Genomic DNA, 12,463 nt, shown 5'->3' with positions numbered 1-12,463 from the left:
TTCTTTCCCCAGAGAACCCTTGGCACTGTAATTTGGTGAGATGTTCAGAATTCTGTTAGTAACCCTGAATCCCTTCACAAAACATCAGTTCCTAAGGTCCCCTGGGCAGAAGGAATAACTATTAAGCTAATTTGCGTGTGTAATGTAGATTTGTCCTCTGAGCTTGCTGTTTGTGAGAGAAAGTAATATATTTTGGTTGTGCCAATCTTCTCTGGGGGAGGAGTTTTTAGTCCCTTCTTTAGGCATTTGTAGCGTATGGCTATTGCAGTGCTTTGTCCATAGCACTGGTACAGCAATGACCCTCGGTAGGGTAGTGCCCTACTTTGTTTCTGTGGAGACACAACAGGGCCTAGTTTCCAAAATAGAATGTTATTGTACAAAAAGGTTCTTCTCCAGGCTCTTTTCTTTGCCCTTCCTATGGGGATTTGGGCTTGAAGTCCAATATTGTGGCACATCTCATGAAACTAACATGCAAAAGGTAAACGAAGGAAGAATGAGAAAGGCCACTGACACAGAAGGCAACAACTGCATAACTTTATTTGGAAGAGATCAACTGGGTTTCCCTCCATTTGTTAGGTTAATCTCTTTCTTGTTTTTGCCTTAGCCTCTTCCTCATCCCCTCAATTCTCATCTGATCTGGAACAGGCACGTCCGCAGACAACTGGGGAAGAGGAGCTCCAGCTCCAGCTTGCCCTGGCTATGAGTCGAGAAGAAGCAGAAAAGGTACTGTTTGGTTTTCCTTCCATGTAAATGTTGGGATTTTTTTGTACCATAGTGAGGAAGGGTCGGTATGATCTAAATTTTTTATTGACTGTTCCACATAAGCCTCAACAACTCTGGACATCAAAGCTTGATAGAGATTTATTGCTTCGTTGATATAGTTTTCATATACTGTATATACAGTATATGTATCACATGATGATAAACTGGCAGCATGGCAACAGTCCACCTCATCTTTCTGTCTTTGTGGCTGCATGACCCTTAGACTCATGTTTAAGAATGAGAGGAGACGTAGTAGTAGTAGTGAATGGGAGATATAGGGATCCACACTTAGTGGAATGCACCACTGGCCTTGTATTTAAGTTTCTGTTATTTTGGCTTTTGACTCTTTAAAATGTATGCTTGATGATTTTGTTGCTTTTATGACAGCTCTCAAAAAGATTCAGTTTTCCCTTGGCAATGTGGGTACCTGTAACAGAGCATGGCCAAAAGGAACCAAAAGGATATTGGTTAAAGACCTTTTTTGCATTTGACGACGCAAATATGCTGTCTCATGTCACTAGTGGATACATCATAGGGGAAGTGATTCATATTTATTTTTCAGATTTATATACTGCTCTTCCTCTAGGGGGCTCAGAATGTTGTATATGGCTGTTCCTCTTTTATCCTCACAACAACCCTGTGAGATAGGGTAAGACATGGATTCTTAATTGGGGGTATCCATACCTCTTTAGGGTTGGGAACCAAATGATGGCATCATGGGAATCGATCTCTCAATAATTAAAAAAAATGTTGTTGGATTAGATTATTATCTATCACCATTATCAATTCAGATTGAGGTGTTCTGTTCCTGGCTATCCATAAGTAGAATAAAACCAAGTAACTGACATATTTTGAAGTCATACTGGCAGCTAATAGGATTGGTGATTATGATGATTTTGACAGTCTGTTGAAGGGGGTACAAGGACATATTGAGCAATTCATTGGGAGTCTGTAATGATAAAAAAGGTTGAAAACTCTTAGGCCAGTGGTTCCCAAAGTCTTACTTTTTTAAACTTACTTGGGGTGCACGATGGCTCTCCAGAGGGTCTGGGAGCCTGCGACCCCCTCTGCAGCCTATATTGGGAGCCCTATAAGTATTTGCAGGGGAGGGGCAGTGACCGATCTGGATGATCGTGCTGCTGCTGGGGAGGAAAAGGATTTTTAAGCTTAACTGGGGGTCACTAAGGTGCTCCAGAGGGTCTGGGAAGCCTGTGACCCCCTCTGCAGCTTTCCCAGCAGCTTCAAAGTCCTGATAAAAGCAAAAAAAAAAACAACCCTCTTCCTGTTTTTGTTGTGAACTGGAAGTGGTTCTTTTTTTTTTTTAACAAGCTGCCAGGAGGGCTGCAGAGGGGGTCGCAGGCTCCCAGAGCCTCTGGAGAACGATCGTGCCCTCCAAGTAAGTTTAAAAACCCATTCTCTCCTCAGCAGCAGCATGATTGTCCTGATCATGTTGTTGCCGATTTCTGGACCATTGTCTTTAAAAGTGAATGGTCCTTTTCCAGTTCCCCTGGTGGGTCACAATCCACCAATTTAGGAACCACTGCCCTAGGCTAAGAGAGAGAGCAGCTGACTCAAGGTCATCCAGGACCTTGAAACTTCCAGGAAGGTCATCCAGGAAGCTTCATGGCTGAGCGAGGATTTAAACCCAAATCTTCTGGTTTAAGTCCAACACTCTAACCACTACACCACACTGGCTTTCATATCCACATAGTCCTGTAGGTGCATTATGCTGCTTTGTTTTCTGTTATGTGGTAGTTGGGTGAGTGCCTTAACAGTTCCATTCTGTCTCTGCACCATCAAATGAATGTGAAGGCACTTTCTCTTTCAGCTGCCAGTGCTTCTTTTATGCTTAAAGAGGACTTGCACAGGCTGTACCATGTCAATTACTGTTCAAGTTGCTTGTGCAAATTCTTCTCAAATATTCTAAAAAGCTCTAACAGCTGGATGAAGTGGGAGCTACAAATTCAAATAAAGCAGGAGCTACAAATTGTCCTAGGTAACATCTGAGGCTACCCTTTGGTTTGCTTACTTTAAAACAACTTCCAGAGCTATGATTGTGACCCTTGTATGCTTTCTGTTAGCAACTGTGCTATCAGCAGATCTGCCTTTCCAGGTAGTTTAACATATACAAACACAAGATTAGCTCTGACTGGCACTGCCTTCCATAAAGGGCACTGGTGACATTAGAGAGGCATGACGCTGGCAAGGAAAGAGATTCCCAGTCTTGAAGCGGTAGCTCAAGAGATGGTGCTTTCTATGTCATGGCTTGCACATTTCAGTCAAGCTAAAAATATCTTGTCAGCACATTTTTGTGAAGATCTTTTTCTGTGGACTAACTACATGTATAGTATAGCGTACAGTGTGAGTGAGAGACAGATGCAAAAAAAGAGTCTAAGGCCTGCTTAAGGATTTTTTTTGGGCCTGCGGCTTGTGTTGTCTCAGCCGCAATCCCAACAGGCAACAATAACTCATGGATATTGTATCTTTTGTGAGATGTTGGTTTGAATGTGCCCTCAGAGGCATATGGGTGTCAAACTTGCTCTAATAAACCTTTAATCAGATTCTATGTTCTTTTAAAATGAAACCGTCTCACAAGTAATCAAAAGAATAGCACAGCATTTATTATACTACATGCTGGCCTTTGATGGATATATAGCCTTTGCCTGATTACTCTGAGGAAAGGTTTGATTTGATACATTAGAGGTGCTATAGGAGGCATCCATCACTGTCAAAAACACGACTCTATCAGCCTCTTGAAAGGTGGGAAAAACAGCTCTTGGTGTCAGGAAGGCATTCTGGGGGAAAAAAATCAGTGAAGTTCCCAGAGATCACTCTCAAACGTTATAGTCCTTTTCAGCCATTTTATTGTTGTGACAGGGTCCCCCAGCTCTTTCAGGTATAGTCCTTCCATTTGCAGTGCTGTTTGGTGAGTCATTTACTCAATTGTCCAGGAGCTTCATTTAGGAAGGCTGAGCCAGAGCCTTAAAAGGCAGCTTGTCAAGATATATGCTACTTGTATTCATATAACCACTACATTACTATAATGTGTGTAGACCACACGTGATGTAGCCGCCTTGGGTGCCCTTCGGGGAGAAAGGCGGAATACAAATCAAATCAAATCAAATCAAATCAAATCAAATCAATAAATAAATAAATAAATAAATAAATAAATAAATGTGTATGTATGCCTGCACTTTTGTCTCATAATTCAATCAGTTTTACAAAAATCTGGATTTGTGCAGGTCAGTTTTTAGCTATATATGTGATCATAAATGCACACTTGTGCTGGATGGAAAGAAGCCCTTAGGCCTAAATCCTAACCAAGTTTCCTGCACTGACACAGCTGTGCCAATGGGGCATGTGTGGCATCTGCAAGTTGGGTGGCAGTGACGGAGGCGACCCTAAGGTAAAAGAATGTTTGTTCCCTTACCTTGGAGCTGCATTCCCCTTATCTTGGTGCTGGAAAGTTGGTTAGGATTATGCCCTTAAAGAGTGATATCTGAGGATAAGGGTTTTTAAAGTAAGAGTGCTCAGAATTACAGCTCTCAGGATTTTCACAGCCATAGAAAAGGCAGGCAGTGGAGGAACAGTTATTTGTGCTTAACAGACCAGCATGGCCAATTGGAAGTGACTGCGCTTCCACCTACCTGGGCCATTCTCTGTCACACAGAGTAATGCTCTTCTCTGTTCCTTAGCTGAGTTCTCAAGCCTCATTGAATTGAGCCCATAGCAGGCCCTTATGCACATATAAATCAGGTACCATCCATACATTCTGCCTTTCAGTGAAGTGCCGAGTAAACAATTGTTCTCAAAATAGGACAAAAGTCTTCAGGAGAAATCCCTGGGAGAGTGAGGGGGACAGCAACTCGCTGCCTCCTCCCTGATCATTGTCTGCACCTTGGTTAGTTCTGGAGGTAAACCTCAGAGACTACAGTAATCAAACTGTTTCTGTGTTATATTTGTATTTTGTGCTGCCTCCAGGGAGCTCAGGGCAGCATAAATGCAATTACTGTATGTCCATTTTATCTTCACAATAGATAAAGTAGGTTAGACTGAGAACTGATGACTGCTGTCCTTAGGTCAGCCAGTGAACTTCATGGAGAAACGGGGCTTTGAATTGGCCCATATCTCCCCACTCCTGGTTCAACACTCTAACCACTACACCACACTGGCCCTAATTTCACTTCTGCATTAATTTTGGTACCAGTTCCCCAATCTCTTTTCTGTAGGCAGATGAGGTGAGGCAGTATCTTCTGCTGCAGTCACACCACAGTTTCAGCTATGTGGGATGTGAGTTACAAAGTCCTTCTCTTCCACACTCCACCCTTAGCAACCTACAAATTACAATGGAAGATGAATTGTAATACCAATTCTAAACTATTGACTAACACTTCAAAGTAATTTGAAGTTGATAAACTATATTTCCAATCCCTTCTCAGATGCCTGTGCTCCCCATGTTATCTAGTTCTCAAAGTCTGTTGGAGGGAGTTTTCCTGAATTCATCTCTGGGAATAGTATTTTCCTGCTGCCTGGCCAGGCAGTCTCAGTCCTGGTTCCAATTCAGATGATGCAAGAAAGGGGCAGGAAGTGACTGAAGCACTAAAAGAGCTGTAGTAACTAGCATCTACCTTTTAGCCTAGCAAATTGTAGATACTCTTACCATTCAGTGTATCAATGGAGTAAACTGAATAGGACATTAAGGATTAATTACAGCCACCATGTAATCATAGGAATATAGTCATACGCTTCTAATTATTAGACTTGGGAAAACAAGTCAGGGAGGCTTACTAAGGAGGAGGAGGAGTCAGGGAGGTTGAAAGGGAGGGTAAAAAGAGTCCAGTCTCTCCAGATTGCATGGAGGCTGCTTAAAACAACAGTAATAGAGGCCCAGCAGAGGTGTATACCGCAAAGAAAGAAGGGTTCCACTAAATCCAGGAGGGTGCCCGCATGGCTAACCAGCCAAGTTAGAGAGGCTGTGAAGGGCAAGGAAGCTTCCTTCCGTAAATGGAAGTCTTGCCCTAATGAGGAGAATAAAAAGGAACATAAACTGTGGCAAAAGAAATGTAAGAAGGTGATACGGGAGGCCAAGCGAGACTATGAGGAACACATGGCCAGCAACATTAAGGGGAATAATAAAAGCTTCTTCAAATATGTTAGAAGCAGGAAACCCGCCAGAGAAGCGGTTGGCCCTCTGGATGGTGAGGGAGGGAAAGGGGAGATAAAAGGAGATTTAGAGATGGCAGAGAAATTAAATGAGTTCTTTGCATCTGTCTTCACGGCAGAAGACCTCGGGCAGATACCGCTGCCCGAACGGCCCCTCCTGACCGAGGAGTTAAGTCAGATAGAGGTTAAAGGAGAAGATGTTTCAGACCTCATTGATAAATTAAAGATCAATAAGTCACCGGGCCCTGATGGCATCCACCCAAGAGTTATTAAGGAATTGAAGAATGAAGCTGCAGATCTCTTGACTAAGGTATGCAATTTGTCCCTCAAAACGGACACGGTGCCAGAAGATTGGAGGATAGCAAATGTCACGCCTATTTTTAAAACGGGAAAGAGGGGGGACCCGGGAAACTATAGGCCGGTCAGCCTAACATCCATACCGGGTAAGATGGTGGAATGCCTCATCAAAGATAGGATCTCAAAACACATATATGAACAGGCCTTGCTGAGGGAGAGTCAGCATGGCTTCTGTAAGGGTAAGTCTTGCCTCACGAACCTTATAGAATTCTTTGAAAAGGTCAATAGGCATGTGGATTTGGGAGAACCCGTGGACTTTATATATCTGGACTTTCAGAAGGCGTGTGACACGGTCCCTCACCAAAGGCTACTGAAAAAACTCCACAGTCAGGGAATTAGAGGACAGGTCCTCTCATGGATTGAGAACTGGTTGGAGGCCAGGAAGCAGAGAGTGGGTGTCAATGGGCAATTTTCACAATGGAGAGAGGTGAAAAGCGGTGTGCCCCAAGGATCTGTCCTGGGACCGGTGCTTTTCAACCTCTTCATAAATGACCTAGAGACAGGGTTGAGCAGTGAAGTGGCTAAGTTTGCAGACGACACCAAACTTTTCTGAGTGGTGAAGACCAGAAGTGATTGTGAGGAGCTCCAGAAGGATCTCTCCAGACTGGCAGAATGGGCAGCAAAATGGCAGATGCGCTTCAATGTCAGTAAGTGTAAAGTCATGCACATTGGAGCAAAAAATCAAAACTTTAGATATAGGCTGATGGGTTCTGAGCTGTCTGTGACAGATCAGGAGAGAGATCTTGGGGTGGTGGTGGACAGGTCGATGAAAGTGTCGACCCAATGTCCGGTGGCAGTGAAGAAGGCCAATTCTATGCTTGGGATCATTAGGAAGGGTATTGAGAACAAAACGGCTAGTATTATAATGCCGTTGTACAAATCTATGGTAAGGCCACACCTGGAGTATTGTGTCCAGTTCTGGTCGCCGCATCTCAAAAAAGACATAGTGGAAATGGAAAAGGTGCAAAAGAGAGCGACTAAGATGATTACGGGGCTGGGGCACCTTCCTTATGAGGAAAGGCCACGGTGTTTGGGCCTCTTCAGCCTAGAAAAGAGACGCCTGAGGGGGGACATGATTGAGACATACAAAATTATACAAGGGATGGACAGAGTGGATAGGGAGATGCTCTTTACACTCTCACATAATACCAGAACCAGGGGACATCCACTAAAATTGAGTGTTGGGCGGGTTAGGACAGACAAAAGAAAATATTTCTTTACTCAGCGTGTGGTCGGTCTGTGGAACTCCTTGCCACAGGATGTGGTGCTGGCGTCTACCCTAGACGCCTTTAAAAGGGGATTGGACAAGTTTCTGGAGGAAAAATCCATTACGGGGTACAAGCCATGATGCATATGCGCAACCTCCTGATTTTAGAAATGGGTTATGTCAGAATGCCAGATGCAAGGGAGGGCACCAGGATGAGGTCTCTTGTTATCTGGTGTGCTCCCTGGGGCATTTGGTGGGCCGCTGTGAGATACAGGAAGCTGGACTAGATGGGCCTATGGCCTGATCCAGTGGGGCTGTACTTATGTTCTTATGTACTAGTGGTTATAGCTCTTTATTCTCCTTTACTGCAATTACAGTACAGTTTCCAGATGATAATTAGAACAACACAGAACTATGCATTCTGTTATTTTTCTGTAAATTAACTCCCTGCCCTTTTTTAACTTTAATTTTATGCAATTTATATTTTGGTTTTTTTTACTGTACTGTTTTTACAGTCGCTTACAACCCATATTAGACAACATTAATCAATTAAACAATTAAAACAATTTAGAACCTAGCAAAACTACAATGAGCAGTCCTCCTCCAATTAAAACTATAAAACATCAGCACCAGATGAATACAGGAATGAAATTAAAAACAAACTACAACAACAAAAAACAGCAGATCACTGTGTTAAAACCTGTTTGAATAGGTGACTTTTTGCAGCCCTTTCTGAACATGGAACGAGAGAGTGCATGAGGAATTTATCCAGAGAGAGCATTCCAAAGTTTCAGTGCCAAGACCAAAAATGCGCTGGCTCCTGCCCTTACTCAATGTTTCTGCCCAGTGTGGTAATAGGACAAGGAGTAGGGTCTCTGAAGCTAGTCTCAAGGCTTGGGCAGCTTTCTAAGGGAGGAGGAGGTTCTTTAGGTGTCCTAGTCTTGGGCAGTACTTGTGGTTGCTCTTTGCCACCTCCAATGTCCTCCATTTGTTTCTCCAATACATACGGTAGTTCTTGAGACTGAAACCAGGAGTGATAGGAATTTTTGTTGGGACACACAATATTGTGCCTCCACACACATGTACACGCAAGTTCTGTCTAAAATAAATGTTCTGTCTAGTATGGATGATTGTAAGCTCAATTATCCTTCTATTCTCATTCCTGAACTGGTTCTCTTCCATTTTTGTACTCTGTGTCTGAGTTCCCAAAATATGAAAAATCCATAACAATTTTGAATAGGTGACAAGCCTATATTAACTTTCCAGAATTCTTCCAGTGCCAGCAGGAAGTTCTTGTCAGAAAATCGGATTCAAGCACTCTTCCTTTTGGCCCCCTCCCAAACTCTTCCCCTTAGTCTGTCTGTTACCCACCCACCCATCCTCAATCAAGTGTGCTGTAATAGCAAGGAAAATTTTCTTGAATGACTTGTGAAGCTTTCGATCAATATTGACGATGAGTGTCTAATGCCTGTACAAGGAGCTCAGATGGTGTCATTATCAGGTTTCCCTGCATCCTTGTCACCTGGGGTGAGGATTATTTGAATCATAGAATCATAGAGTTGGAAGGGACCTAAAAGGTCGTCTAGACCAACCCCCTGCCTGTAGCAGGAAATCCTCCTAGATTGCCCGATTGCTCAAGTGGATCATATGAAGATGACTGAGAAACTCTGGACTAAATCCCATTCATTTATGCTTCATTTCGATATAATTCAGCAAGCTTTCTGCATTTTCCTACTGCAAAACTGAATGGGCCTGTACTAGGTGAAGAATTTGAAGATTTTGCAGTGTAAACAGCCACATAAAAATTCCCAACACTGCACTGTTTACTGCTGTGAAAGAGGCCCAAATTAACACCACCCTGGCAAAATTACAGAATAACTCCCCAGGGCCATTCACTTAGACACATGCATTCAGAAATCTTAAGGTCAGCACATAGCTGACATTTACTCCTTTATGCTCGGTCAAGGAGTAAAATTATTATGATTAATTAAAAAATATGTAGTCAAATTTAAACTAACATGGGCTTATTGCTTTGGTATTATTGGGCTGATTCACTTCTTAACATTAAAGGTTGAAACAACTTAGATATAATGAGGGGATTTCCTACAAAGCTGAACATGTCGGGATGGTTCTGGTGCTGATTGAGACGGTAAAGAGAGAACACAAGGTAGAATAGGGTGTTTATTTCCCAGATTGATCACTACAATACTGTTAGCTTTGTGCTTATGTTTCTTCACTGTATATAGGCATAGCACCTATTGTTTGATGATACTACAAGAAGAGTGGATGTATGAATTCCCCTTATCCACAAAATGTCATAGCCCCACACTACTGAAACTTTTATTCTAAGCATTTCTGAAATAAAGGGCAACTTTTCTTTTTGAAACTTTGGTCTGGCAACATAACTTCCAGAGGCTAATTACATAATAGCTATGGTGTTTTTTTGAGAACCTCAGCTAGAAGGTACCCGTATCCCTCAATGTTATAGATATCTGAGGGCATTTTCATGTGCAGCCTTGAGGAAGTCACTCTTGCTTGACACAGGGAGTCAGGTCAACTGTGAAAAGGGAAAATAGCACAGTGATGCCCTGGAGGAGGTAAATGCCTTTCTAGCATTCAATGCAGCTTCCTCAAGAAAACATATAAAAGTACCATCCTATTTTTGTATGAAGCATTGAGAGGCAAATCTTTCCAGAGTGTATGGATAATTTTTTAAAACCACAATAACAGAAATAAAACTAGAATGTACACCATAAGTAAGAAAGGCACCACCATGTTTAAGTGTCTCGTACTAGCATGGCTCACAAGTGGAATCAAGGAAGCTATGAAAGGCAAGAAGGCCTCCTTCAAAAACTAGAAGTCCTGTCCAAATGAGGAAAGCAAAAAGGATTACAAACTCTGGCAAGAAAAATGCATACTGATGAGAGATGTGAAAAAAAGGATATGAGGAGCACATGACTGAAAACATCAAGGGAAAATATAACTTCTTTAAAAACATCCTAAGCCAGAAAACTGCCAGGAAGGCAAGTTAGGTAATGAGGGAATAAAAGAATGGTTAAAGATGATATGGAGAGTGCAGAGAAGCGGAATGAATTTTTTGTATCTGTCTTCACTACAGAAGGCATAGGGCACGTACCTGTCTCTGAATGGACCTTCTCAGGCAAAGAGTCTGAAGAACTGAGTCAAATAGAAGTGACAAGGGATGAGGTTCTCGAGCATATTGATTAAATACTAACAAACCATTGAGTAGAGATGACATTCACCCAAGAATTCTGAAAGAACGTGGCTGATTTTCTAACAAAAACATGAAACGTCCTTTAAACTAGCTTCCACAACCCAGGACTGGAAGGTAGCAAATGAAACACTGATGCTTAAAAAGAGATCCAAGAGGGATCCAGGAAATTATAAGCCAGATTGTTTTAACATTTGTTCTGGGTAAGCTGGTGGAAATAGTTATTAAAGATTAACTTATTATGCATATAGAAGAATAAGCTTTGCTGAAGGAGAACCAGCATGGTTTCTGCAAAGGGAAGTGCTTCCTTACTAACCTTCTAGGATTCTTCAAGAGTATCAACAGGCATGTGGATAGAGGCGATCCAGTTAACATAATATACTTGGACTTTCAAAAAGTGTTTGCCAAAGTCTCTTACCAAAGGTTCTTGAGTAAATTTAGCAGCCATGGAATAAGAGGAGTGGGCCTTTTATGGATTAGTAATAGGTTAAAGAACAGGAAGTAGAAGTAAATGGACAATTTTCACCGTGGAGGAAGGTAAGGAGTAGGGTTTTCCAAGGATCTGTGTTGGGACCAGTGATTTTTTGGTTGTTTGTAAATGATCTGGAGTTACAGCTAAACAACAAATTGGCCAAGTTTGCAGATAACACCAAACTATTCAGAGTGGCAAAAGCAAAGGAGATTGTGAGGTGCTTCCAGAGGACTTGCCCAAATTGGGTGACTAGGGAACCGAATAGCAACATAAGAACAGCCCCACTGGATCAGGCCATAGGCCCATTTAGTCCAGCTTCCTGTATCTCACAGTGGCCCACCAAATGCCCCAAGGAGCACACCATATAACAAGAGACCTGCATCCTGGTGCCCTCCCTTGCACCTGGCATTCTGACATGACCCATTTCTAAAATCAGGAGGTTGCGCATACATAAATGTATGTCAAAGCAAATATATCAAGTGTCAATAAGTGCAAATTATTACACATTGGGACAAAAAATCCCAACTTCACAAATATGGTGAATGGATCTGAGATGTTACAAACGAAGAGAAAAATCTTAGGGGCATGGTGGATAGCTCAATGAAAACACTGACTCAGCAAAAAAAGTGAATTCTATTCTATTTCTAGGGATTACTAAGAAAGTGATCAGGAATAATACTGCCAATATTAAATTGCCCATATATAAAACTATCGTGCTGCCACATTTTGAACACTGTGTCCAATTCCAGTTTCCACACCTCAAGAAAGGTATTGTAGATTGGGGCCACCAAACCAAGACCTGCAGGCCAGATCTGGCACCCCCAAATTACTTTCTGGGCATGGAGTGGCAGCAGCAGAGGCCTCCTGTTCCATGCCACAGCCCCCATGCTTTGCCTCTGATCACCTCACAAACTTGCCTGGTTAGCCGCTTCAACCTAGAAATCCAGGCGCATAGCCTTCTGGAGCTTTTTGTCTGAAAAGCAGGCAATTGATGTGGGATGTGATTGAGACTTACTATGCATAGTGTGTGTGTGTGGGGAGAAAGTGTGCTTTTCTTCTTTTCTCACAGTACTAGAACCAGGGGATTTTGCATAAAGTACAAAAAGTGATAACATTTTAATTTATTGTCATCATGATTTAGGAAGAAGTGCCCAAACCCAGCCTGGAGGCCATTTGTGGGGTTTGGGATTTGGGGGAATTTCATATTCTGCCCACCGAGAGCTCCCAGTCTCCAGCAGACATCTGGCCCACCAGAGACTTACTGGAACCC

At 42.5% G+C, this 12,463-nt stretch overlaps 1 protein-coding gene across 8 annotated transcripts in view; it reads left to right on the top strand.

Annotated features, from left to right (window-relative positions):
* Nucleotides 1-12,463, top strand: part of EPN3 (epsin 3) — a 39,971-nt gene that overhangs the window by 12,782 nt on the left and 14,726 nt on the right. For all 8 annotated transcript variants that reach the window (XM_066614495.1, XM_066614492.1, XM_066614494.1 and 5 more), the window contains exon 3: nt 605-723. In XM_066614495.1, the coding sequence (XP_066470592.1) occupies nt 605-723 (119 nt within the window). The remainder of the gene's footprint in view (nt 1-604; nt 724-12,463) is intronic.

This window comes from Tiliqua scincoides, chromosome 2, assembly GCF_035046505.1.
Source record: "Tiliqua scincoides isolate rTilSci1 chromosome 2, rTilSci1.hap2, whole genome shotgun sequence".
Taxonomy (NCBI): Eukaryota; Metazoa; Chordata; class Lepidosauria; order Squamata; family Scincidae; genus Tiliqua; species Tiliqua scincoides.
This window is presented reverse-complemented; position numbering and strand designations above follow the sequence as displayed.